Source organism: Rhopilema esculentum, chromosome 1 (assembly GCF_057945365.1).
Source record: "Rhopilema esculentum isolate cy_ngs chromosome 1, ASM5794536v1, whole genome shotgun sequence".
NCBI lineage: Eukaryota > Metazoa > Cnidaria > Scyphozoa > Rhizostomeae > Rhizostomatidae > Rhopilema > Rhopilema esculentum.
Window position 1 is genome coordinate 2210061 of NC_142815.1, and position 22628 is coordinate 2232688.

Sequence of the window (22628 nt, forward strand, 5' to 3'; positions counted from 1 at the left end):
AGACTGACGTCATAGCCTACTTACAAGGTGCACTGACCTATAAAAAAGACTGGATCGAGCTTCCTATTATCTTGAAACACCAAAATTTGAAGCCCGTTCAATTTCAAAAGGAAGAGGGCCCCAAACAATAGCGGGAAGCCATACCTCAAAACCAATGCTTGAATTATATGGATGCGCGAGCGCTGCATTGCTGTGTGTGTGAATGCTGAAAAGAGTAGAGCCAGAGCAGCTGAAAACAGGAGTGACAGTGAAGGCTCTTTTCTAGCATAGGCTGTCCTGGGGCACTCTTCAAGGATAGCGAAACTCTGGTCATATTAGAAGCTCGATCCAGGCTTTTTTATATATCAATGACAAGACGAGCGAAATTTGTTCTCCCGCTCCACCGCAGGCCCACTTATTTGCGCACGATAAGGAAGCCTCTCAGGATAGCAATCAAATCCAGAGAAAAATACTGTTCAATGGTTTTGCCATTAAGAAAAGAGCATTAAGAAATACCTCTAAATGTGCAAAATCCGTTGAAAGTGTTACAAATTGGCTGAGATATGGCCACATAAGCACAAGCTCTTCCCCAATCAAACCTCTGTGATTTGATCTTGGTTCATAACTTTGTAAACCAGGCCAGAATAACAGTTATATTTTAGCAAACTTGAAATCTTTCATTGGTCAAATCCTGCCCAATTTTGAACATATCTACCTGATTTTGCAGAATGAGAGGCATTTTATGCCGTTCTTTAAGATTATGTGGTCAACTTTAAGAGATTCAAGGACCTTTAAAATTCTCCGAAAATGTTTGCCCCGAGATGCCTTCCTCAGTAATGAAATCTTTATTAACAAACAGCTAACAAGTTTCGTGTTTTAGGATACGTTAAATAGCAGTGGATCTAGAAATGAATCCGGGGGAACAGCGCCCAAGAGGGCCAGTTAAAAGCTACAATCTCTGCCAGAATTCTCAGAAGACTAACGTCAGTTTGAAAGGCAAATTGAGCCATCCCTCTCCCCTAGGAAGAATATTGGTTGACGATTGAAGAAAGAAGAGGTTTATATGGAGAACGCCTTTTCTAGTGGCCGGTATAATATTTTCTAAATTGTCAACATTGTTCTGGGAAAAAGGGTTGAAGAAGTAGCATTCGGGAAAAGAAATGAAAAGCGGAAAGATACAGCACAAACTTCTGGGTGTTTCAAAAAAGTTTGAAAGACGTTGTAGGGAGGTGACAATCTCCATTTAATGATCGAAGATTGGAAGCAAAAACTGATTTTACTGGTTCGAACAAATTCCATGAAAACTCTTTCCTAATGCATTCTAAACTCGTCTATATTCGATGAGATAATGTTGGGGCAAGACAAAAACTTTTTGTGATGTAATTCTGTGATTTTGAAATTGCCTTGACGTAATCAAAACTTAGTCAAAGGCGTTCCCTTCAAGTAAAATTTGCGTTCCGTTTTGGTGGCTAAAGGGCAATTCCTGGTGGTAGAAAGAGCCTAGCCTAAAGTTTTCTGTCTTAACCCCCCACCCCCCAGAGCCTAGTGGCTGGGTTGTTGTAAGATGCACACTGGTTTTAGTGATATCTAAATCCAATAGTCAAGCCTCTGAAAATGCTAGAAAGTTGTCGAAGGCCGAGAATATTCAATTTCAATTTTGAATAACTTGGGCAAGACTTCTATATTAAGCTACAAACATGTATGTATGTATGTATGTATGTATGTCTGTATAATTCGCCACAATATTTTTATTAACAGGCTATAAAAGTTAAAAAGATTAAAATGCAATGATCTAAATTAAAAACAAAGATAAACACACCGAATTTCAGTGGCAGGGATAGCATAAAAAGGTCCAGCTTAGCATATTTCCATACTGGTCCCCTTTTTACAGGAAAAGTGGGAAAAGGAATTTGTGACTGTTTTGAGTTACAAACCGGTCCTTGGTAGTAGAAATATATGCCATCATTCTTTTTACTATATCGTGGAAAAACTTCTCTTTGATCCTATGCTTGAATGTGTTTTTTTCTTCACTTTTTTTGAGTTGGTAAACGTACACTACTGGCTATACTAAAGCTAATTAAACCAACTAAATATATAAACAATAACAGAATTTAATAACGCACTAAAAATAGATGAATAACTAACAAGATACATTAATGTACAGTAGGTTCCCTGTCATTTTATATAGCCTACTTGTCCTATACAGGGGCGGATCCAGAGCAAATTTGAAGGAGGGGCAGGTGGTGGTGGGGGCGCTGAAAAATTTCAAAAAATTGATGACGAGAGTACGCTGTATACAACATTTTAGATCCATTTCGGAATGAGCAACATAACTTTGAGATTATCCTTGAAGCAAATTAACGTATCGGTCTCAGAAACCTGTTCAGCTTATTCTCATTCTTCAAAAGGGGCGCACAAATTCCAAAAAAGGGGCGCCAGATTTGCTTCAACTCGTCGAGGGAGGGGCAACTGCCCCTAGTTGCCCCTCCTTAAATCCAACACTGGTTCTTTAAATGGTTTACAAATGCGGCATGAGCAAGAAATCGCAGACATGGCTTTGATACTTGCTTTAAAGGTTTTTATGTTGATGTTGGATGCTGATTTTAGTGCTGAGGCAAGACTGTTCCATATTTTTGGCCCTAGGTAGGATAGGCACGTTTGTCAAGTATTTCTTATGGTAGTAGGTCTAGTTTAAACTTTGATCTTGGCATTATTCGGTCCTGGTTTACTGTCGAAATTCCTCAGCACTGTACGCTGGGGCCGCCCCTTGGAAAAATTCCATAAAGTTGACCAAGACATTATGTTCCTTTGTTGGGGGCCAGTTTATAGCCTTGAATTCTGCGACCCCAATTTATGCTGTGTTTTTACGTTCAGATAATCTAAAACAATAGTTTAACAAAATCAATTAGAATGATGTAGTTTTATTTATATGCAACTAATGAAAAGCTTTCAGTTTCTCCAGAGCAAGTGAGAAAGCCCCTGCTCAAAGTCTTTGATATAATTCTTAAAGTTGAGTAGGTATTGACAAAAGCACCTCCATGCTGGGCCCACGTCATCGACCCTAAACTGGAGGGGCCAGCAACGTAAAGAAAGTTTCCTTCCCAACCCCCCTAGCCTAAATTGTTGTGGCAATCATTTGTTGACGCTGTTTGTACTTGTGGACTTTGCTTCGATGTATTTGTCATAACCTATGACATTTCAATATTTAATATTTCAGTATCTTGAGCCTATTTTATTATTTATTTAGAGAAAAAGTAAGGAGGCCATGGCCCACCTGGCCTGGCCCCTGTAGCACGGACCATATCATAGTAGTATTGCCAGGGCGGCCAGGTGCTTTTAGAGGCGCTGGAGCAAATCTGAAAAACTGTTTATTACCTTCTGTGAATTGTTTCATAAACTTTGAATAACGAAGCTCTCCGATAGCCTGTGTTCCTGACCCCTTTTGCAGAAGCATATTCCCCAAACACCTCCCCCCAATTCAGTCTCTGCGTTCCTGGGTGACATCTGCGAAATTAAGTGCTAGCATTTCCTTTTCCCCCATGCTCCAGAAAGCGTCACGTCCCGAATGAATTAACTCGGATTTTAAACTTATGAGTTTTGAACATTAACAAATAACTATCAGAAATTAATTTTTTCTTCAAATCCTTGTCCTAAAATTTATTCAGTACCTTTCTCAAACAGTCAGTATCTTGCTAAAAATTTGCCTAGAAACTTTAAATACAAATGATTAAATTTCTGATCCGATACCAAAGGTATTCAAAAGCAGAACGAATCAAAATAAGAGTGTTTCCAGTTTTGAAACCAAAATAAAATTGCTGAATTTGTAAGCGATATTAAAAGATAAACAGGCTTTGTTTTGAGACGAAAATTATCATTTGTGGTACCACCATTACAGTTACATAAATCTTTCATATTGATAAACATTTAATTAGTGAATGTTTCATTGCCGAATGGTTTCTTTGTGGAACTTGTCAACAAATTTTATCCACGAAATAAATCTTTTGTAGGCGTGAAGGCAGCCCTTTTGGGTTCGGTGGCTGCGAGGCCGGCTGTTATTCAATCAACAAGTGAAACAGAAATTTGTGCGACGCCATATTGAAATTTTTCACTCCAGATCAAAGACAACAGTTTGCAAGTTTTTGCAATTTCATATTCCTCGGATAATGGCAAGAAAATTACCGTCTTTCTTTTGGATTTACATTTGGAATGAAATCCCCGTTGGTTTTTCAATCTTAAAATGGATGTACACATAAAGTTGTTGGCGTCTTGCAACTCAAATGCTCGGGCTTCGAAATACAGGCCTTCTCTTCGCGACGCCATGACACCCGAAGATACATGTTCAAAAGAATCGCAAAGATTAGCCTTTTGCGTAAGATTTATTCAAGATATTATCAAACTTGTTATAACTTTAACAGTTTGCGCGCCTATTAATGTTTTTATTTTACCTTTTTGCGTTAAGAGTACCTCAAAATTTGTCATTGAAAAAATATTTTTTGTTGCGCCAGAGTTTGAAAAATTCCGAACGAAGCACGCCTTTGATTCCATGTCACGTGCTGTTTTGCATAATTTATTCCAAATGAAGGAAGAAGAAAATGGCTTTTGATCAGGCTTTGAATTACTCGCTTTATTTCCAATCCCCAAATTTAGCATGCCTTCTAAATTTTTTATAATACATTTTAATTGAAAATATACTGTTTGATACAAATTATTTTAAGGCTCTGAGAAAAATCACTTTTTTGTTTACTAAATCGACGGATTTATTGGAAAGCAATTTGAAATTGTTTGTAAATTTCTTGATTTATTCGAGCAGTTTCCCAAATTCCAGGATTTCGTTCCCCGAACAGCTTTCCCCCTCTTATTCTACAAAATTGGACTTACAATCTTTAAAGTTAGTTGCCTGAGAGAAAAGATATCAAAATTTGCCATCAAATTCAGTAATCATTTTCTTTTTTCTAAAAACAGCTGCTCTGAGAAAAACATTTTAGCTGAAAAATTTCTTAAGATTTATTTAAACTTTATAAAATGAAGTAATTTTTTTGTGAAAAATTTGACTTTCTTATGATGGTTTTGTAATCCAAAAATATTTCTTTGAAGAATTTAATTCTAGTTATAATGTTTGAGGGTTAAATTTATCCGATTTATAATTTCTTCTCTGCATTTTATAATTGCACATTTTGCATTTATAAAGCAAAATGTGCAATTTGATATTTATGACATTTTTGCTGTTGATTTGACTTTTTCTGGCTCGAACATCCATTCCCTGAAACTCCTCGATTCTCTCCCCCTCTTTACAGTCCCTTCACATTCTATTTCCATTGTTTCATGCTATTGTTTTTGTTTAAGTTCCCGTATCTTCTATTGTTTTTTCATATTTCGCAGTTCCCGGATGTTCTATTGTCCGTGACGCCCGCCAATATGAGGAGCTGATTTGCATATGCAATGGCCAGCCATACACATTTGTAGCGGGAAGAGAGGAGGTTGTGAAGTTCGTTTTAAATTTCGTCTATTAGCAAAATGGAACACAGAATAGAGCTTGAACGTCGTGGTAGAGATAAAGAAAAGGTGAGCTTGCTTTTTTGAATTATTTTTTAACGAATGTTGTCTTTGCGCTTGTTTTTTCTTGCCTAAAATGGGACCATGTGCGAGAGGACTGAGGAATGTTAGTGAATTTTGGACGGGAAGGCCTCGTTTTACCGGGGATTCGTCTCTCTTGAATTTAAATCTTGAACAGTCTCATCTTACAGTCATTTGAATCAGAATAAATTATGTTATTTGATGTTTCTATTTGTTAAATTACTCGAATTTACATTTTAATATCTCTTGGTAGCTTTTTCTCCACACACCATGCGGCCCGATAACCCGCAAGATGTCTGCACCCCTATCCCAACTTCATTCTCTATCTCCTCAATTTCTAGGTTACGGAACTCAATTTGGATAACTGTAGATCAACAAATGTTATTGGACTTGAAGATTTCAAGAATCTAAAGATATTATCGCTGATAAATGTCGGTTTAACCACGTTGAAGGGATTCCCCGCTCTTCCAGAATTGCGAAAGGTTTGTGTCTTCATTTCACTTGTTTTTCCAATCTCTCACCTCGGGTTATCTTGTCTCCGGAATTCAACCGTCGCAAACCTCCTCAGCGTTGCGGATAATAAAGGAATACAGTATTTATAAAAAACCCCAATTAAGTTATAAATATTTCTCTCTGCCTGGGGTTTGAATTTAGAAGTTAACTCCGCGAAGGTCTTCCTCCAGCACGATTTTGGAGGCCATCTTGTTTCACTGTGCACAACTCAAAAACCGCGCACAACTTGTTTGCCAAAACTGCCTTCCCACGACTTTAAAGAGTTCCCAAACTCCAGTTAACTCCTGAAGTGAATATATTTAACAGTTAATTATTTGTTTAGCAAGAGTTTCTCAGAGTTTCTTTTAATCACAACTATCAGGGGAGTTAATTTGTTTAAACAGAGGCCATGTTGTCCAACTTGGCTCCAAAGTGGTATAGAAATGTGATAAGGAACTCACACAAAATCAACTCATTTAATTGTAATATTATACAAAAATAAATCTATGATGTTTGGTTTTTTCTAACTAAATCCCATTTAGACCTAATTGAAGTCAAGGAGTTAAAAGATCTTTTGTCGCATTGCCACGAGAGTGATGTTTCCTTGGCCGCCATCTTGACGCGGCAGACTGACGCGGGAACGCTCAACTTTCTTTACTTCCCTCAGTTTTAACCCTTTGTGTACGATTTTAAAGCCATACAAGTGTGTCTTCAGACCCATTTTCGAAAAGGCATAAATTTATGTTGAAACAAATTTATAATCTCTTCAATCTTCATATTTCCAATGAATTTTGTAAACACGGTGACTCGACATGTCTCGCGGCGGTGAATTTAGCCGTTTTGACCTTGAAGCGAAAATGCCAACCAAAAACATAACGGGTACTAAAAAACACAAAATTATGTAAAATGAACCCTTTTTTATAACATTAATTCATTTTCTGGCATTTAAAGTTCATGTATACCTATTTTATTTCCGCACAACTTCTTGTCCAGCGCATCGAGGAGTATTTGATTGGCAGAATGACGTCACTCATATGTTTTAAGTCATTTAATTGAAAAGCATATAGGACAATTTTTACAAAAGTTCCTTGATTTTTTGTTTTCGAAAAAAGCACCTGATATATTTAGTTACCAACTTTGTTCTTTACATATTTTCTATGTTTTTATATCCTGTTAGTTCATGAAATTTGGGCCACTTTTTCATATTTTCATCAAGTTTTATCTAGCCAAAATGCTTGTGAATGCTTAGAAAGAGAAAACCTTTATCCACATGTTAACAATCCTTTTATTTTCATGAGATTTCAACTTACAATTTTTTAATTTTAGTTGGAACTGAGTGACAACCGAGTATCTGGTGGTTTAGACAATCTCCTAAAGTGCCCAAAATTGACCCATTTGAGCCTAAGTGGAAACAAAATCAAAGACTTTGAAGCTCTAGACTCACTGGTAAGTTTGATTTTCAATAAGTTTCTGTCAGAAAGAATCTCCTTATTTGGCATATATTTGATTAGATGAGGTTTTATTAGATGTGTACAAATAGAAATAAAAATTGGTGTTAAATATTGAAGCAAAAGTTTTATTCACATATTTCCACTTCAAATCACATATGAGAAAGACAATTTTTTGGATTAGACTGTACAGTTTCTCATAAAAGGAATCAATTTTGAAGAAAATGGCATTTGTAATGATGTTAATAATAGCATCAAAGTTAGTTTTTTTAGAACACAAAGAAAAACAGCAGGGTTAGAATTAAAGTTGCTGACAATTACATTATGACAAAAAGCAATGATCTTTGATCAGAAATAGACATTTCCAATAAAAATCTGTTCACCCAGTGTTTACCCTGTGTAACAATAAGCAGTCTCCTGAGATAAAAACTGGTCTTCCTGGGTGCAGGCAGTGGCAGACACCTAGGGGGGGGGTAAGGGGACAGTCCCCTAATACTTTGAAGTATTTGACCAAGTGTCTGCCCCTGGGTGCAGGGAAGACCAAATAGACCAGCGCTGTTTGACAGGGCATTAGATGCAATTACTTAAAAGCCAGTTCTAGAAATGCACTTGAAGGAAGAAGAGAAAAATGCTGGCTCAGCAGTTTCAATTATTTGGTGCATAACTTAAAAAAGTCTTATATGTCAGTTTTTACTGGATAAAGAAAGTCAAAGTCCAAAAAGGGAATGTATGGTTGTCTACATGTAGGCTGATATTGACGAGAGAATAGAAGTCTTCGCATTAGCTGCTGTATTTTTACTTGAAATGTACTTGACTCTGAATTAGGCAGTTTGTAGTATGAGCCATATCTCCACCAGGTCTTGCATGGAGCAAGAAGCAGGCACTTGACAAACTGAGTACCTTCAACTTCTAAGGCACTCAATTATCATTTATAACATAGTTTTTAGTTTTTAGACTGCATAAACACACAAGGTGCTTGATCAGTCCAGTTCCTAGAATTTTCTTGGTGCATGCAGAGGTGCTTGAACGAGCTCGAGTGCCTCTCCTTGCAAGGCCTGTTTCTCCACCTGAGCCAACAGTTAGTGCCAACAGAAAGTGCCAACAGTAAAATTTCAAGAAGGCCAGCCAGATTTTAAGTGGCACATCTTTTTTCAGCACTGTTTGAGTTAGCTATTTGAATGTAATGTCAATGGTCAACTGAAGGCATAGGAGCTGAATTGAAGAGTCAGAAATTTCAATTTTACAAAAAGTTTTTGCCCGCAAGTGAAGTTTTTACAAACCCAAGAATTCCATAGACATTGTTATGAAATTCCCATTAATGTTTAATGTATTGTGGTTTTTTGAAAATTTTATTTTAAGGCTTTCCTGGCTTTTTAGGAAACTAGTTGAGAATGTTGTTTACAGGAAATTCATATCTATTCTATAAAGCTGTTATCTTTCGGCTTACTAAGCTTGTAAAATGGAGCTATTTTACCCTTTCATTAACCTTTTGCATCCATTGCCCAGCTGTAACATGCATTCATATTAAAATGTGGATACAATGTATAAATTAGTTGTCTTTTTGGTGAATAAATTTTCCACTTTGCTATTTTGTATTGTTTTATTTTGAGATAATATATTTAATACTCTCTTGTATTGAATATAAATCATTATAGAAATTGAGTGACAGATTAATTAAAGTTATTTGATATATAAATAATATGATATGAAATATAATAATATTTTGTGGTCAATCTGGCCATTTTTACAGTTTAAAACATCAATATATTTGGTAAGGAGAGACATCCAGATTTCAAGCTCAAAATGTTTAGCTAAATGACTAAGAAAACGAACGCCTCGAAGATAATTTGGCCTGTTCTCTTTCAAGTTTGCAATTTTGGCTTTCATATGAATCTTGATTCCAAAACTCTCATAGATTTGTTAATTTTAAAAAGCTCATTTTGGTGTTCAAAACCCAAGTTGTTTTCCTTTGTACCAAAATAGTACTGTTGATGTATTTTTGCATTACTGTAACAAAATTTTGAGGACCCATGACAAGTACCTCTTGGTGATTGGTGCATCCTCTTTTAAAATTTTTTATCAATCAACCATATCTAAGTGAGATCTGCTGTTGTAACCAATCAAATGTAAGGTACTTTTTTTCAAGATGGTCAAAACCCATTGATGAAGTGAAGAATGGCTTAAAATTTAATATTAGCATACACATGATTATTTGACAATACCATATCGGCTGGTTGCTTTAGTCTTGCTTCTAATTTAAGTGCAAAACACTCAATGTTAACATGATGTGTAGAAATGCACAGATTTGGACCAGTGTGGACCAGTGTAAGTTACTTTCCCTATGAAGCCAGTGTGTTAGGCCCCAGTTCTGAGACAAATATAAACCAAGCAGAAGTATAAGTAATTGTTAGCAAACTTCCAAAACTTCCTTTGGCAATATATCGAGAAAACTTAATACTGATTTGACTAATTTTGCACATGTTCAGGAGAGCAGTCAACAGCTCCATTTGTATTTAAGGAGAGCCTGGAGGGGAGAAAGAGCTATGGCTCTCCTCAATCGGCCAGGCCTGTAATATCGTTACTCACACATCAAATATAGATGATTCAAGGCTTTGGAAGTTTTCCAAAATTCCATCAATGACCTCCTAAATCCGGACTGCCTGCTTTTTATTTTCAAGCTTTGTATATTAATAAAGTGCAAGATCTATTCAGCAAAGCTCATCGTAGCATGAAGAACCACATCTAAATCTAGGTTTTCTAAGGTGCCCTTTACATGAGTTTTCAAGTCACAGAAGTGTTTGGCTGGATTTCTGTTGTCTACCACTTTTTATATTATCTATATGCCAAAATCTGATGTGCTTTTGAGGCCTGGCCATTTGAGGAGAGCCATACCCCCCTCCAGGCTCTCCTCAAATGCTGGAAGGGAGCTACAGATTGCTCTCCTAAACTGCTCTAAAGGCAAATTTCTCTCCTTGAATTCTATTTTTCCTTTGAAATCTATTCATATTCATCTACGCTCACCTTGAAATTATAAGGAGAGCTGTTTACTGCTCCCCTTTTAAAAGACCTATTTTAGTGTACATAGGAACGGCAACCAATGTAGTCACTAAGTAAATCCATCCATCGATTAACGTGTCATTTCCAACCAGTGCTGTGTTTTATTTTACATGTAGAGAACACAGTGCCAGAGAGAGACGTTGCGCCTATTGTGTCTTCTTTCTAACTGAACTGAACTGAACTAGATTACAATACAGGGCGTACACACTACATTACAATACAGGGCGTACACACTAGATTACAATACAGGGCGTACATAAAAAGAGGGGAGGCTACAAAAGTGTTGTTAATTACGTTGCTGTGGATACAGAGACAATGGAAGGTGTTAATGACATTGATACAATGGAAGACATGATTACATTTGACAATGGTCACAACACTATGACCAGGTGTGCTGTATCATTCTTGCTTAGTCAACTCATTCTACTTTGAATGTGGTATAGAACCAAATCATCTCACTTCTGAGTTCTATCAGTGAACACATGGATCTGTTTGTTTGGGACATCTGTTGCAATGTCTTAAAGAAATGGATTTTTCAGAGGACAAATTCTGATACAGAAGGAATCCAGTAGCATGTGAACAGTACCTTTTGTCAGTCTACATAAATTGGGTCAAGGTGACCCACACTCACCTTTGCGATATTAAAAGAGAAATAAAGCTTGTCACAGCTTGCTTGATTGGATAATGTTGGTAAGAGGGCATAATGGGGCATAAAGGAATGAAAACCAACCAACTTATAAGGACTCACTGAGTAAATTATATAGCATTCTTGCCACCTATCTCATGCCAACTTTCTAAAGTTCTGTTGCAGATTACTTCGGTTCACTTTTATCTTTTTAATGAAACCAGTTTTCAATCTACTAGTATCGAGCTGCCCAATGCTTATTGTTGTGAAGCTAGACTTTCACTCAATTTCCATGTTTCTAACAACCACTAAATATTGAATGAAGCTGGACTTTCACTCAGTTTACATGATTCTAACACCCACTAAATATCGGTTGGAAGGCAGCTTTGATATTTACTTCAGTATGAGGACCTCAAGGAAGAACATAAGCTTAATTAGATACATTGATTGGACAACTATACTAGACTTGTGCTTGCGTTTTTCTGATTGGCCTATTTTGATCCACAACTGGGTATATCTTTCATCATGTTCTTTTGGACCCTCATTCTGGAGTTTCATGCTCCATGGAGTGTGAAGACGAAAAGCTTTTAACTGTTTGCTTTCTTCAAAGCCTTAACGAAATGAAGATTTGACTAGAACCTTTCAATACATGTAGACTTGTCAGTACCATTTTGTTTGTTATCTTTTCTGATTGGTATCTGATAGTGATTTGTTAACCAATTTCAGAACCTTTCCCAGGTCCCCATACCCATCTCCCTTTTGGTTTTGTCCCTAGGGATGAAGCAGCTGAAACATTGCATACTTGTGTTATTTTCATCCAACACTCTTCAGAGTTTCCGCTATGCGATGTTTCCTGCTTTTTTGTATAACCTACAAATTTTGCCGTACCAAAAACTTACTTGGTTAAATGAGAAGCCCTAAAAGTCCTTAATAATTTTTGGGTGAAGGCATGCTTACAAACCATCTCTTTGTACCAGGAGCCATTACTGTATTGAATCTTACCTTATTCTATCTTCATTTTCACATGAAACTTTCACTTCTGGCTTGCTTTTTAACTTCCACTTTAGGCTTGCTTTGTACTTCCACTTCTGGCTTGCTTTCCACTTCATGCTATGTCACTTCATACTGTATTTAATACTTTCACATTCAGTATTAATTTCTTAACAATATATATATACATCAGCCAATTTCTTTTTTCTTTTTTTCTTGTTCTTTATTTTCAGTATTGTCTACACTGTATATATCTTTTTAATGGCTACAAATCAAATAACCCTTATATTGACTCACTATTGTTAAAATCATATCTATTTCCCTTGAAAGTTACATATCACTTGGTCAATCTAAATTCTCTTTCAGAGTTCTTTTAAGTGTCTTTAGCAACTGTATTTGATAACACTGGTAATTGTTAAGCACTGTTTTACTGTAGACACCTGTTTATGCATACAAATCAATCCTGCATACAACTTGACCCTCAAATAAAGCCCCAAAATTATAACTAACATTTTAAGTATAGTACCTGTTGTATAAGTCCAATGCTTTTTCATCTAGATTAACATCTTGAAAACTCAACTTATAAGCGTGCATTTGAGATTATAGTTATTGAAATTTGACACTTTAACAGGTCTGGCCGTTTGAGAAGAGCTGTAGGGGAGCTACATATTGCTCTTCTAAATTGCTCTTCTTGATATCCTTTGTTTCTGTTGATATTCATTTACTAATAGCTCACCTGGAAATTTCTAGGAGTGTAATTGTATACCGTCCAAAAGGGGATCAATACAAGACATTTGCCAATCCGTGCTTAAATAGGCAGGGAGTGCTGTCTTTTGTTTGGCTATTGTGCTTTTTTCTGCCGAATCAGCCGTGGGGATTGCGGATTCCCCTGGTGCGTTTCTTGATGTTGGATGGTGGGCTTTTGGTCTCCTTGTTACCATTTGGTGGGGCATGAGGTTAAAGGGTCTGTGTGATTGTTGAATTGTCTGGCGGTATTCCCTGTCTAAAACTTCTATTCAGAGGGGTAGATCATATCGCTATAGATTTTCTTTATTTTCTCTTTTTTTCTCTTTTTTATGTTATATACAACAACCTTCAGCTGGTTGAAGTTTGCATTTTTTGGTAGACGCAGGCGTCTTGTGGCCAGGCTTGCTCCAATATTTGTTTTTTTAGTTGCTTGAAATATATAAATAAATTTCCCTATATCTGAGTTCCATTAATTTCTGCATTCTAGAAAGACTTGAAGGAACTTAAAAGCTTAGATTTGTTCAACTGTGAAGTCACTTCAGAAAAAGAATACAGACAGAGATTGTTCAGTCTTGTGCCATCTCTCGAGTTCCTGGACGGAACTGACAAGTGAGTAAAGTATATCTTTATGACTGATATAATATTTCTCAAGCATAGATGATCTTATTCATTTTAGAGATTTTTTGACTGCCATGTTTATCTTCTTTTAAATTTTAATGCATTTTTCAATGTGCTGAAAATTTTATTAATATTTTAGACTAATAATAGCAGGAAAGCTTGTTCCAAGAACATCTTTATATATATAGTTCCAATTCATTTCAGCTGATATGTAAATTGGATCAATTTTAATTTTTTTAAACTTACTCTCTTGCCTATACAATTTTCTAATGTCATTGCAGTATTGTTTTATTGCCAATGTTGATGATGCAGTATGTTGCATGACATATCTGTTACCTCACACATGTATATTGCATTCAACTTAGTTTGTTGTTACATCTTTTTTCAATTTAGGGATGACCAGGAGATTGAAGACGATGATGAAGGTAACAAAATAAATTATTTTCTATTATTCAGTAATTTATTGTTCTGAAAAGTCTTTTTAGAACTTGTGTTGTTTCCTAAAATGTTTGAAGATTTCACGTTAGGCCTTACCCATAGTTTAGTTTTGGTACAATAGCACAAAATAGAATGATACTAGAAATTAATACACAAATGGCATTTTGGCAAATTTTTGTTTAAATTTGTTTCTTTTTTAGCATAATTTTTTCTGCCCTTGTCATATCTGCAGATTTATTTTCTGTTGAGACTTGCAGTCACTAATGATTTACTCTCCTAATTTTTGTTATGTCAAACTATTTTGTACAAAATTGGCTGGTTTTGAGTAGTTTTGTTTGAAATGTCAGTTTTGAAAGAAGTTGTTGATCCAAGCTTTTCATTAATTTTTCACATTTAAAAGTAGGCTTTTATAAGTTAACTAAAGTTTGTGCAGTCTTAGTTAAGTGAGGGTGAAAGACAACGGCGATGTAATGGACTTTTGCTGGTTGCCGGCTTCTAATGAAATCCCTGTTGATCCTTATTCTTTTTCTATAACAGAAGAAGTTGATGATGTAGATGGGGAAGATGATGACGAAGAAGATGGGCTTGATGATGAAGGTAAGTTGCATCATAATTGCATGTTGCTTTTTAGAAGAATCTCTTTTTTTACTTTGATTTACATAATGTCAAATTTGACACAATATTATATGCCCAAGAAACTCAATCTTTCCATAACAACAAGCAACTTTCACTAGCACTTGAATTGTACCTTTTCCCATGTAGGTTTTGTTAGGTTTCTCACAAAGTGAGTCAATCGTAGATATATGTGTTTATTGTTGTTTGTGTTTTGTTTTCGTCAATGACAATTTAAGTTGTTTGGTTAATTGGAATGGATGTTGGTTTTTGAACCAGCAAAGTGGATTTCGATTTGGACCTAGAGTGGTTCGGTGCAATTGGTCATGCCAATATGAAATTGCTTCCTGTTCTCACAGAAACGAGCTTCATGGTTAAGCATTATATGAACTCTCTGTAAGGAATTTTCTCTTTATTACAAAGGAGAGTTTATTGTTGATTGTTGTGACTATATTTTTCCAAATTTCTCCCAATTAGATGACGAGTTGGAGGATGAAGATGATGATGATGAGGGAGATGAAGATGATGACGAAGATGGCGTAGATGCTGATGGAGATGTTGAAGGGGCTGTTGATGACGAAGATGATGACGATGACGATGATGGGGATCTTGGAGATGAAGGAGAGGATGGTGATGATGATGATGATGAAGAAGATTTTGGAGATGATGATGATGAGAATGAACCTGGTCTTGATATGCTGCAAAAAGAAAATCTATCGGTAGGTTTGAAAATTTTCTAATTTAGGACTCAAAAATAGAAATTGCAGTGATGTTTGTTTAAAGTTTGTGGAATCCACGAGGAGGCAGGAGGAACCCTAACCTGTGTACTTAAGCAATTTTAACCACTTTATCAAGTACTGTACTTCATTGCTGTATTTGCACCTTTGTGCTCAGGAGTTTGTGAAAATTTTTCAGATAGCTGTTTGCCTATTTTTTGGGGCTTAACTTATAAATTAGCTTTATCCTTATAAATTAAAAAATCCTAAATTTTGGTAGCAAGGCCTAAATATTAAAAGAAAACCCAACATTTGATAGGATGAGGAAGATGAAGGTGAATTTGAGCCAGAAGATGATGAAGAAGATGAAGAAGAGGACCTCAATGAAGATGAAGATGAAGACGAGGAAGAACCAGACACTCGTGGGCAGAAAAGAAAACGAGAAGGAGAGGATGATTAACGCAATCGCTTTGGAATTACCACCATAAAATAGATACAGAACTCCGTACTTTAAAGCCATGTTGCATTTGACCTTTGACCCTTTGAAGAGTCACTTGATCCTTTTATTAAAGGATGACCCCTGACCTTTTATGAAAGGGTCAAAGGCCAAAAACTGCATACGTGGATGAGTGTGCTGGTCCCCCATTCTTAGAACATTTGCAACCTACGGCTGTGACATTAGTGAGCTAATTACCCGACTCTTGTAAAATCCAACAGGGCTACTCTATTGTGAACAGACCTGATGAAACATTTATTGTTTTGCTTGCTTGTAATAATCAGTGGAAGCTCATATGAAGCCACTTCTGCACACCTTAATGCTTTGTTTGAGATGGATTTGTATATAGAAAAAGCTTGCACTGTAAAAACCTGTTTTTGTTGCTACCAGCCCTGTTGTTAAGCTCAATACTTCAAATGGATTATCGAAGAAACAACTCCAATTTTCCCAAAACAGTTCCCGCCTTATCATGCATAGATTTTTTACTGTTGCCACATATTCACATTTGAAGGTAAATTCCACTGGGACATTTTATCTAAAGTTTATGTCAAATATAGATCTTTAATTCTTCAAAAAACTTGCCATTTATCTTATCTCGAGCTGTGCCATCGTATCATTGATCATTTCTTCCCACTTCTAGGCCTAATTTTCATTGAAATCATTTGTCAGTGTAGGGCTCTTAGGGTTTAGTTTCCCACCTTTTCTCAGACTTTTTACTGCACTCACCACTATACTCATTTCTCAATACTTAACTGATTATTTTGATAGCCATACCCTAAATACTGACATACTTTACCCTGTGTACTTTTCCCTGTGTAAATGTTTTTCGTTATTACCTTTACCCAACTATGCTGTTCTTCCCATCCCCTCCCCATCCTTTCCGTAAATGAAACCCTCCATTTTCATAGACAGAACTCCGATTTCTAATCATTGCGTGATTTGTACCCAAGATCCTTCATGAAACAATGACCCTCTCTGAACCTCTCAGTTGCACACATGTAGTGAACGGAGCTGTCTAGTTTCCAAACTACTCGACCTGATGACGTAATTAGTTTACCCTAAACCTAACCCTTACCCTAAACCTTACCCTAAACCTAACCCTAACCCTTAACTTGAAATAAGTAATCATGCTAATTTATGACTATTAATCATGCTTATTTATGAGTATCAGGTCGAGCAGTATAGAAACTAGACAATTCCGTAGTGAACATAATGGGACCTCGTTTTGATAGTAGCCACTAATCTCGCTTTGATGAGAGAATTGAATGCTGGGATTACATTTTGTTATCAGTTTCCGTTAGCCAATCCGTCGAAAGTATTTTAATAGCATTGTTATGTTGCTTAAGTGTCTGTAAATAAGGTCGTAGTCTTCATTGCAGTTATTTCGATTTTCTTCCGTTGTTTCCTTGTGACGTAGAACCTGAACAGAATCGAATATTAAAGGTAATGTGTCCAGCTAAAGCAAGCGACTCTGTGGGGGTTTTTAGAAACGTGATTTTTCAATTCATCGCCCCAGCCATTACGGTCGTTTTGTTTATCTATACTGCTGCGAAATAAGCTTTTCGTGTGAGCAGTTTTGCATCGCAAGAATACTAACCAATCGCAAACCGTTATTTTGATGGGTGGCTTGACAAGTTGGGTATACGCAGTCCTTTTATATGGACACATTACCTTTAAGACCGGTTTCCACTTGATTCGCTCTGGTCGCGCGACTTGGCGAAATCTTATTAACAAGTCAGCGAATCAACTGAGTTGAACTACTCAGCGAATGGTCGCGCATTTGCAGCGAATGAGGAAGTTCAATTGCGCATCTACCAATGGGCATTGGCTCAGTGGCGCGAACAGAGCGAATAAAGCGGAAACCAGTCTTGTCGAAAGATGCGCTCGAAACGAAAGAGCCTTGGTGCGAAGAGGAGGCGAAGTAGATTGAATATTACGTCATGGTGATGTCTAATTTGACGTCATTGTGATGTCATAAAAAAAATTTGAAGTAACTCAAAAAAGGTGTGCAAAACCAGTTAGAACGCCATTTAGAACCAGGTTACAATGATTTGGTAGGAACGAGCTTCTGCTCAACACATTTTTCGGTTATATCATCATGATGTAGACCCTGAACAGAATCAAATTGACAGAGTCGTAAAAATAAATTCTTCCAATTCAGGGCCTCCGACGAAGGGGGGCCGGGGGGGCCTTGGCCCCCCCCCCACATTTTTGCGAAACAATAGAGTTTTTTTTCAAAATCTTTTGTCGTGGGTGTTAAATGTTCCCTTGGCCAACCCACTTTTCAACCTTTGTCGGAGCCCATGCAATTTTGATATAATAGATTGAAATTAGCGCCATCATACCTCGTAATATCCGAATCAGATAAACTTGCACCTAGCACGAAAGATCTTTCCAATTATTTATGTTTTGTTTTCACTGTGAAAATTTCGACGTTTCTTAAGAGGACCTAAAAGCCGATCTACAGTTAGTTAGTTTATACCACGATGGGTAACAGAAAGGTGATCTAAAAATCATATTACATAGTGAGTGAAACATCCTTTATTTGGTGAAAAGTTTGAAAATTCACCGAAAAAGCACCCCTAGATTGCAAAACTCCTCTTTTTTGAAGGAGAGAGGTTGTTCAAAGCGTTTCAAGGCCACGCGAATTGAGGGGCTCATTCCTGGGGGGGGGGGTTGTACTCCCATTATGGCCTAACGGGGGTCTAGTGAGGGGTCAAAGAGGGCCAACGCTATAATGTTGAAAATGACCCTCAAATTGTATCTAGACTCTTTTTATAATAACCATCAAATGGTAACATAAGGACGGAAGGCATGCCATTGGTATATTACCATTCCATATCCATTTCTTTGTACGCACCTGGTCCTTCTTTGACAATTTTTTTCGCCACTGGCTGTTGTTGATTCGGGAAAGATAAAACCTTATTCATTCTCTATAATAGATCGCAAGTTTAATCAAGCCGTTGTATTATAATCAAAACTGGGCCATTTGGTAAGACCCTCAAATCGACTGAAAGAACAAAACAGATAGGATCGATAGGAGACAAATTCATGGCCGCCAACTTGAATCAACATTTGCATACTTTTATAGCCAAAGTTTACTTATGCATGTCAAATGCCTTTAAGTTTAATGTGAAGTAGGTCTTCCTTGAAACATCACATTTGTTTCAGTTTTTGATCATCATTTCTTTGTCAAAAAACCTCTCGGCACAAATTGGCACATCTTCAAACGAAACTGGTGTTTTACAAGTTAAATCTCAATTTAAAAACCAAAAAGCCAGGGGGTAGTCATGATAATTTGCTTCTCGTGGTTTTCGTCTTCGTAGTTTTGTATAGAAGTTCGTTAGTTAGTAATTCGTTTTTGAAAACTTTTTTGTGGGATAGAAAAAAATTTAAAAACGGAATAAAGCGACACCAATGCAAAAGTTAGTCCGATTTCAAACAAGAAACTTTCCAAGATTAATATATATTCATAAAGCAAGCATACAAAATAAAAAAACATAAGACATTTAAAAGCATGTCTGTAGTTACAGAGCAAAAAAAGAGAAAATGTCAAGTGACCGTGTCCAAAGTGTTAGCGGACGAACATTTAACCATAAAAGGGATGACGTGGGCGGGCAATTGAACGACGACGGCGGAGATAGAAATGGCGGCGGCGGACATAGGAACGGCGGCGGCGGATATTGGAACGACGACGACGGATATTGAAACGACGACGGCGGATATAGAAACTGCTGCGGCGGATATAGAAATTGCTGCGGCGGATATTGGAACGACGACGGCTGACATAGGAACGGCGGCGGCGGACATAGCTACGACGACGGCTGACATAGGAACGACGATGCACATTTGGCTGAGGAAATGGATCTCCAGAGGCTTGTCTGAGATTACGTAAAGCGGTCCAAAATGGATCTGCAGAGAGATTAAGAGTGATTAATCAATTTATCTTTATAAGGTATAACCTTTTATGCTGTGCATTCCAATAGTCAACAAAGACCATAAATTTACCTCGTGTATCTATATTCAAATGTAAAGGAGATAATTGAAGAACTTTTCAGGAAGTGAACAATAATCCAAAACGAACTTCGAAGGTAACTTTAAAAGCTGAACATTTATTAAAACTTGTTACAAAAGACTTTTGTTTGATGCAATAGTCATCAAGATGTCTTATAAATGCTTTTTTAGAAGGTTTTATTATAAAGTAGGGTTGAAAAGTCTCAAAAACCTTTCTCTGTCTGAGCAGTGCTTTCTAACTCATCCATCTCCTTGTTCTCATTTTGTTCAAGATCTGCATTCTCGTCATTGGCTTCTTCGTATCTCCGAGCTTAAAGATGGAATCGGTATTATCATCAAAGAACGTAAGAAAAGCTTATTACTGTCTCTTTATTTCAAACTTACAATGAAAAAATAATGATTGAATAATAAAGGCATCCCTTGAAGCCAATCATATTTGCAATCAACCATTTTTTTCATATGATAAATAAATGGTAGTTTTTTATATTTCAATAAAAGTTTACAAGATAAGTTAACTATTACGCTACTCAACAAACAATACAAGGACGTTGATACCACAGGAGAAAGTGTATACAGTTGGCGTCTCTTCAATTAGAACAGTAAATCAACATTTTCTATCAACTAAAAAACTTTCGACTTAGGCAAGTAGATGCGAATTATTCTGGACACGAATGTGTACTGGAATATCTTTACTGAAGGCACACCAAAGTTGCTATATCTAAGTTTTTTGTGAAAGCAATCCCCAATAAAAGTGCATGAACCGATCCAAGATACCCTAGAACTGGCTTCTTACACTAAAACTGCTTTGAACTTCTAAGGCATTTTGCTGAAACCGTTATTAGCTTACTGGAGCAGTAAAACTGTTGAAGAGGTAAAGTAGGTTAAAAAACTTTTGCAAAAAAAATCACGGTTGGTTGAGGGGGAAAGCAAAATGAAGGTGAAGTTGAAAAAAGAGACCCTTACCGTTCGTAGACGCTAAAAAGACTGCACCAAGCAGTAGCAAAAGAACGAGACACTTCATCTTTAACCCTATGGATGCAAACATAATTCAGTTGAATATGGATAAAAACATAAAGGAAATGCATTCTGGAAAATTACATTTTGCGTTGTTTCATGTTATATTATTTTTACAGTTGATTTAAAAACTCTTTTGGAAAACAAAAGCAGCGTATCATTAAAGTTTTTCAAAGGTTTATGAAATTTTTTCTAAGACATGTTTTCTAGAAGCCTACATTTTACATTATGTCAATCCAATGGTCATTTTAGAATGGATAAAGTTACTATAAACATGAAATTTTGTGAATTAAATTCATTCTACGAAAATTAAAAACGACCAAAAGGAAATAATTATAACCGAAAGAAATGAAAAAAAGGAAATAAACAAGATAGCCAAATGCTTTGTCAGCACAACAACCTTTTAACGACCAGAGACTTCGTGTTTGCAAAAGAATTTATATATATGGATAAAACGCCATGTGAAAATTAAACATCAAGCATAAAACAAAGCAAGATAAAAATCTTTGTTGAAAATATTATCGTTAATAAAGTTTTAGGATTAATATGAAACAAGTTGAACAGCTAAAATCTGAAAAGGAAAATGCAATCATACCTTTATCTCTGCAGCAATCCAGTCTGAGAGATCTTCAAAAATTGCGACTTTTATGCCAATCTGTGTTCATTCTGCATATAACCGCTTTCTTTTGAATTTTACCACGAGAGGAACGTAAAAGAGTAACGTTACATTACAGGTAAAATGTTTATTCAGAATTGACCACATCTTCTTTCTAAAAACAAAGCTCTGCAGTTGTTGTGCACTTCTTCCTGCCCAAGAAACATTGAATATTTGTTAACGTTTCACATTTTAAGGAATCTGATACAAAAGGTCGGACGATAAGAAATGAGATTTGGGAATCTTCCACCAACCACGGAGATATTAACGTATTTCGATTTATTAAATCTTTTTTCTTTCTAACCAGAGAACCAAAGAAAATAAAGCTCTGCAGTTGTTGTGCATTTCTTCCTGTCCAAGAAACATTTAAATTTGGTTAACGTTTTAAATTTTAAGGAATCTGATACAAAACATCGGACGATAAGAAATGAGATTTGGGAAGCTTCCACCAACCACGCAGATATCAACGTATTTCGATTTATCAAATCTTTTTTCTATCTAACCAGAGAACTAAAGAAAATATAGCTCTGCGTTTGTTGTGCACTTATTCCTGTCTGTATTTACAACAGGGAGGAGGCATCAACGTTTTAAAATTTGAGGCATCTGATACAAAAGGTCGGACAACGGGGATAATTTTCTTGAAAACAGGATAGTTTTTTGAAAGATGAGCAATTACAATTTTACTCGTATATTAATAAAGTTGCCAAACAGCTAAAGGCTATCAGAATGATAGCTGAGTTCTTTTTTTCTTTCTTTACTTAAAGTTGGTGCAATTTCCAGCTATGTATATTCAGGCTGATTAAAACCAACTGATTTAAATTACCAACGCTAAATATAATGTATATCAAATATAACCGATGTTGGAATGGTATTCCTTGCCAAGATTACAAGTACAATTGAATGATGAAAATTCTGAGATTATTTTCTTGAGTATTTGTAAAGTAGGGCAACTAAATTTTTAACGATTGGAACTGAGTTCGATATTTGGCTATATATTTATGATACGCGTTAAATCCATATATTTTGTAATGTGACTCCTCTGTTTTTAATTGGGAGTTTCTTAAGTTCATTTATTTATGGCATTCATTTATGAACCTATTGTAAGATTATCCGGTATATAAGAACGAAAGAACACCCGAACTCGAACTTCAAT

At 36.2% G+C, this 22628-nt stretch overlaps 2 protein-coding genes across 3 annotated transcripts; one reads left to right on the forward strand and one right to left on the reverse strand.

Annotated features, from left to right (window-relative positions):
- The first annotated feature begins 4085 nt into the window (after positions 1–4085).
- Positions 4086–17184, forward strand: LOC135690275 (acidic leucine-rich nuclear phosphoprotein 32 family member A). Its single transcript, XM_065207785.2, has 9 exons — positions 4086–4348; positions 5359–5541; positions 5895–6035; positions 7372–7491; positions 13400–13521; positions 13924–13955; positions 14506–14565; positions 15058–15299; positions 15616–17184. Exons 2-9 carry the CDS (start codon positions 5494–5496, stop codon positions 15754–15756), a joined length of 906 nt encoding a protein of 301 aa, XP_065063857.1. The 5' UTR covers positions 4086–4348; positions 5359–5493; the 3' UTR covers positions 15757–17184.
- A 2058-nt stretch (positions 17185–19242) lies between these two features.
- On the reverse strand, positions 19243–21612 carry LOC135690276 (uncharacterized). 2 transcript variants are annotated; one of them, XM_089111904.1, is made up of 5 exons: positions 21416–21612; positions 20770–20835; positions 20018–20116; positions 19550–19704; positions 19243–19483 (listed from the first exon to the last, which is right to left on the reverse strand). In XM_089111904.1, exons 2-5 carry the CDS (start codon positions 20825–20827, stop codon positions 19382–19384), a joined length of 414 nt encoding a protein of 137 aa, XP_088968030.1. In that variant the 5' UTR covers positions 20828–20835; positions 21416–21612; the 3' UTR covers positions 19243–19381. The 2 variants fall into 2 exon arrangements, with proteins under 2 accessions (XP_088968030.1, XP_088968009.1); XM_089111883.1 differs by having other exon boundaries at positions 19243–19704; positions 21416–21610.
- Positions 21613–22628: the final 1016 nt, after the last annotated feature.

Excerpts from the sequence above, each read along its gene's own strand:
- LOC135690275 (XM_065207785.2), top strand. The coding sequence starts at position 5,494 with ATGGAACACAGAATAGAGCTTGAACGTCGTGGTAGAGATAAAGAAAAG. Across the intron at positions 13,522-13,923 it reads TTCCTGGACGGAACTGACAA|GGATGACCAGGAGATTGAAG; the intron begins GTGAGTAAAGTA and ends TTTTCAATTTAG. Across the intron at positions 14,566-15,057 it reads AGATGGGCTTGATGATGAAG|ATGACGAGTTGGAGGATGAA; the intron begins GTAAGTTGCATC and ends TCTCCCAATTAG.
- LOC135690276 (XM_089111883.1), bottom strand. The coding sequence starts at position 20,827 with ATGAAGTGTCTCGTTCTTTTGCTACTGCTTGGTGCAGTCTTTTTAGCG. Across the intron at positions 20,117-20,769 it reads CTTTTTAGCGTCTACGAACG|CTCGGAGATACGAAGAAGCC; the intron begins GTAAGGGTCTCT and ends TCCATCTTTAAG. Across the intron at positions 19,705-20,017 it reads CACTGCTCAGACAGAGAAAG|ATCCATTTTGGACCGCTTTA; the intron begins GTTTTTGAGACT and ends ATCTCTCTGCAG.